The sequence below is a fragment of the Eschscholzia californica genome, unplaced genomic scaffold, assembly GCF_041429995.1.
Source record: "Eschscholzia californica isolate CP2 unplaced genomic scaffold, dmEscCali1.0.p SCAF_3, whole genome shotgun sequence".
Classification (NCBI taxonomy): domain Eukaryota; kingdom Viridiplantae; phylum Streptophyta; class Magnoliopsida; order Ranunculales; family Papaveraceae; genus Eschscholzia; species Eschscholzia californica.
This window is the reverse complement of record NW_028238420.1, coordinates 19051013-19055411: the sequence shown is the minus strand read 5'-3', so window position 1 is coordinate 19055411 and position 4399 is coordinate 19051013. Positions and strand designations below refer to the sequence as shown.

Here is a 4399-nt window from a genome sequence, read left to right as displayed (position 1 = left end):
CTAAAAGTCCGAAAATAAAGAAAGAACGTCTTGCCATCTTTTCTTTTGGCCATGGGTACGACCCCATTTCGCTAAAGCATCAGCATACGTATTACAATTGCGAGAGATATGAGAAAATATAGTGCCTGTAAAGCTGTCTTTGATGTCATTTATCTGGTGAATAATACTCTGAGTTTGCCAGTGCAGGTTTCCTCCCTTCCCATTCAGCGCTAAAATTATCGCTTGATTGTCGCTCTCTATGTGCACATATTGAATTTGGAGTTGCAATGCCTCTTTTAGGCTGTATAATATTGCTAGGCTTTCGCATTCCTCCGCATTTTGTCCACGTACTGTGTCTGCTACCGCCGTTATATAGTTTGCCTCTGCATCACGGATGATGAAGCCAATGCCCACCGGATCTTTCATATTTGTAAACGAAGCATCCACATTAACCTTCATATATGGTGTCGACGGAGGTCTCCATGTTTGTGTAATGGTTTTATCCTTACCTTTCTTGCTCATACTGGGCTCGGTTTTGAGGGGTGTTGTAGAGGTGTTCAAACTCCTTTCTATGATCTGTTCAGGGTTTTGTTTATTCGTAGTGAAGCAGTTCTCGCATCTGGCTTTCCACAGGAACCATAATATTTTAGCATTGAGACTGATATTATTCTCATCTAGTAGTTTCCATTGTTGAATCCATTGAATTGTCGTAGTGATCATGTCCGTTCTAATATTAAAATGGAACCATATTGCTTTTGCAAAAGAGCAATGTAATAAAGCATGATCAATAGTCTCCTCTTCATTGCAATTAACACATGAGTAGTTATTCCCAATGAACTTACCTATCTTAGATCTGACTGGTAGACTTTTGGTGCAGCATTTCCAAAGAAATAATTTAATCCGAGGGATAGTATTCATGTTCCATATAAAGAACCAGTCCATCTGAACCTCATTATTATAAATAGTTTGATTTCTTAGAAAATTGTACATGGATTTAAGAGAGAAATTACCTGATTTGGTCAGTGTCCATATGGCATTATCCTCTTTGTTAGGATTAAGGTTGATGCTAAGGATCGAGCTGCATATGTCAGTGTCAAAGCACATTTGAATTAAATTAATGTTCCAGTTACCATTCGTGATTAGTTGGGAAACCATTTCAATAGTGCATCCTCTTTCATTAGTAATAGGAGGTGGATGATTAGGGATCCAGTAGTCAGTCCAAATATGGATATGTTCACCTGTGTTAATATTCCAAAAAATAAGATTGTCAAGATTATGATGATATTTGGAAATCGATTTCCAAGTCCAAGAATGATGATTCTTAGGCTGGGTAGGTTTTGTCGAGTTATGAAAGTACTTACCTTTGAGAACTTGAACCCAAATAGCTTCCGGATTATTTATAATGCGCCAATTAAGCTTATGCAGAAAAGCTTGATTATCCAGCTTAGGCAGTCGCAGACCTAGACCACCCTGAATACGAGGTTTGCAAATGGAGTTCCAGTTTATGGTGTGGATGGTTTTGGGTTTTCCCCACCAAAAAGTCCTTTGAATGGACTCAATGCTGTCACTAATGCCTTTAGGAAGGGCAAAGCACTGCAATTTGGTATCGGGGAACAGCCGCTGCGATAGTAGAAATGACTACCGAGCGGCCAGCTTGCGAGAGAAGATGAGTTTGCCATTTGGCAAGTTTATTTTTAATCTGAGTGATGAGAGAGTTGAAAGCTTGTTTTTTGTTTCGATCTATGAAGAGCTTGGTGCCTAAGTATTTATCCCCGGACGATGACTGATGAACTTTGAGTTCCCGGATAATCATCCGTTTGAATTTCGGGTGCGAATTTTTGGAGAAAAAAATATTCGATTTAGCATAATTAATCATTTGCCCCGAAGCCTCACTGAATTCCTTGAGAATCTGTTTTAAATTGTAGATGTTCTCCAGAGAGTTCTGCCCGAAAATGAGACAATCGTCTGCAAATAGAAGATGTTTAATCGAGAGGTTGGAATGCAGAATGGGAAAGCCTATGAACGCAGATTCGTTGTGATTACTCTCTAAGAGACGACTAAGACCTTCCATAGCTATGGCAAAAAGAAATGGGGATAGAGGGTCACCCTGCCGAATTCCCCTGCTCACATTGAAAGTGCATCCTGGGCGCCCATTGATGAGAACCGCCATCGAGCTAGAAGTGATACAGGTCTGGATAAGATTGATCCAAGAATTCGAAAAGCCCATCAAGTTCATAACGTTTTCCAGATAACTCCATTCGATTCTATCAAAAGCTTTCGACATGTCCAGCTTAAGACCGAAATAACTTTTCGGGCCCTTAACTTTTTTGAAGGAATGGATGAGTTCTTGGCTTATGATTATATTGTCAGTGATTTGCCGACCAGGAACATATGCACCCTGAAAAGGAGAGATAATATCAGCCAGAACCGGTTTGAGTCTATTGGCCAAAATTTTGGTAATGATTTTGTAAGTGGTATTAAGTAAACTGATTGGCCGATAGTCAGCTGGAGTCTGAGGGGTTTTGGTTTTGGGAATCAGGCAGATATGAGTGTGATTGGAATTAATTGGAAGCGTAGCATTCTGAAAGAACGAAGAGATCATCAACCGAATGTCATCTTTCACTGTCTCCCAATTAGTTTGATAGAAATGCGGCGGGAAGCCATCAGGACCCGGAGCCGCGCCGGGTTTAAGAGCGAAAGTGGCCATTCTTATCTCGTCGGGGCTGGGAATGATATTGAGCGCTTCATTCTGAATATTTGAGATTTGATGAAAGAAGCAGTCTTGAAGCCTAGCTGACATCACGGAACCAGCCGTGGTAGAAATTTGTTGAATATGATTAGTAAAAATCGAAGCTATTTCGGTATCATCATTGGCCCAGGTATTGTCTTGTCTTTTAATGGATAGAATCTTGTTTTTTCTGAGTCTAGTAGTGGCTTTCGCATGAAAAAATTGGGTGTTTCTATCACCTAAGTTAATGTTAGCAACTCTAGACTTTTCCTTCCATAAACTCTCTTGCTGAAGGAGAAGATTTTCAATATGGGAGTAAATGGATCGGAACTCTTCAGCATTCTTAGTCTTTTGCAGATTATGAGTGAGTTGTTTAATGTTGGTTTCAAGATTACCGAATACTTCTTTGTTCCATTTGGAAAGCTTGATGGCAAGAAAATTGAGCTTAGAGTGAATAGGATTAGGGTTAGGAAGCCAGTTAGATTTGATGAAACTAGCACAGTTGGGATGAGACATCCAAGTTCGAATGAATTTGAAGGGTTTTCGACCTTTATTAGTCTGATTATCAGTAGAAAGAAGGATAGGATTATGATCAGAGCCCAAGGTATCCAGATGATTTATCCGGGAGTGAGGGTAACTGATGAGCCAGTTGTAGTTAGCCATCGCACGGTCCAGCCTTTCTTCAATCAGATTACCCGCAAATTGTCTGTTCGTCCAAGTAAACGGATAACCAATAAATCCTAAGTCATGAAGACCTAGGCTATTGATAACGTTTTTATGCTGCTGAATCTTGGGAATTTGAGCCGGCTGACCTCCCGACTTCTCAGAAGGGTCAAGAATACAGTTTAAGTCTCCTATGACAATCCAGGGAGTGTCATCCTTAGGAGCCACGTTGGCCAAATTATCCCATGGCTTCATCTTATTGTTGGTATAAGGACAACCATAGAAACCAGTGAGATAACTTTTGGTACCCGAGACCATATGAGTGCTATGAGCATGGATCATGTTCTGATCCGCGTAAATGATTTCCACGTCATAGTTGGTATTCCAGAAAAAGCCCAAACCTCCTGCTTTATTAATGGGATCAATAATGAACTTGTTATATATATTGTGGGTATTACGCATGTGGTCTATGTTCACATTCATACATTTAGTTTCAGACAAAAATATTATGTCGGGATTGTGCTCTTTAACCAATCTTATCAGATGCTTACGATTAGCAAAGTTGTTGCAGCCTCTAACATTCCACGCTAAAAGTTTGAGATCCATGAGGCAAAACCAACCAAGACTCAACCAGAAACCGGAAAAGAATCCTACCAGAGACTCTCCCTAGAACTCGGTCAAAGTCTAACTGCACTCAGCACAAGAGTCCAAAAAGGAACAGACCGGCACCCTAAAGCTCCACCCTACCGGAGTGGTCTAAAACAGAAATTCTAGGAATACTCTAAGAGACGCCCCTAACCAGATTTTCTATAAAGGCACCTGAAACTACAAGGCCTAGACCTTAATAACCTCTAATAGACACCTCCCTCGAAGCACTCGCACTGGAACCAACCTAGAGAACCCCTAACCAAATAAGGGCACTCCCAAACCTCTGCTCACTTAAACCTCTGTCTAGGCTAAAGGAAGACGATTTGCCTGAAGGCACCTGAAAGATCAAGGCCTAGACCTTAAAAAACCTCTAATAGACAC

At 40.7% G+C, this 4399-nt stretch overlaps 1 protein-coding gene across 1 annotated transcript; it reads right to left on the bottom strand.

The window, feature by feature from the left end:
• LOC147548866 (uncharacterized) lies at positions 1-3976 on the bottom strand. Its single transcript, XM_086668138.1, has 3 exons — positions 2108-3976; positions 1341-1449; positions 1-1217 (listed from the first exon to the last, which is right to left on the bottom strand). Exons 1-3 carry the CDS (start codon positions 3974-3976, stop codon positions 1-3), a joined length of 3195 nt encoding a protein of 1064 aa, XP_086524264.1.
• Positions 3977-4399: the final 423 nt, after the last annotated feature.

Bases quoted from the DNA above. Each gene is read 5' to 3' on its own strand.
- LOC147548866 (XM_086668138.1), bottom strand. From the start codon at position 3,976: ATGGATCTCAAACTTTTAGCGTGGAATGTTAGAGGCTGCAACAACTTT. The intron at 1,450-2,107 runs GTGAGCAGGGGA...CCTCGTATTCAG, and splicing joins GCCCAGGATGCACTTTCAAT to GGTGGTCTAGGTCTGCGACT. The intron at 1,218-1,340 runs GTAAGTACTTTC...ATATTAACACAG, and splicing joins TTGGGTTCAAGTTCTCAAAG to GTGAACATATCCATATTTGG.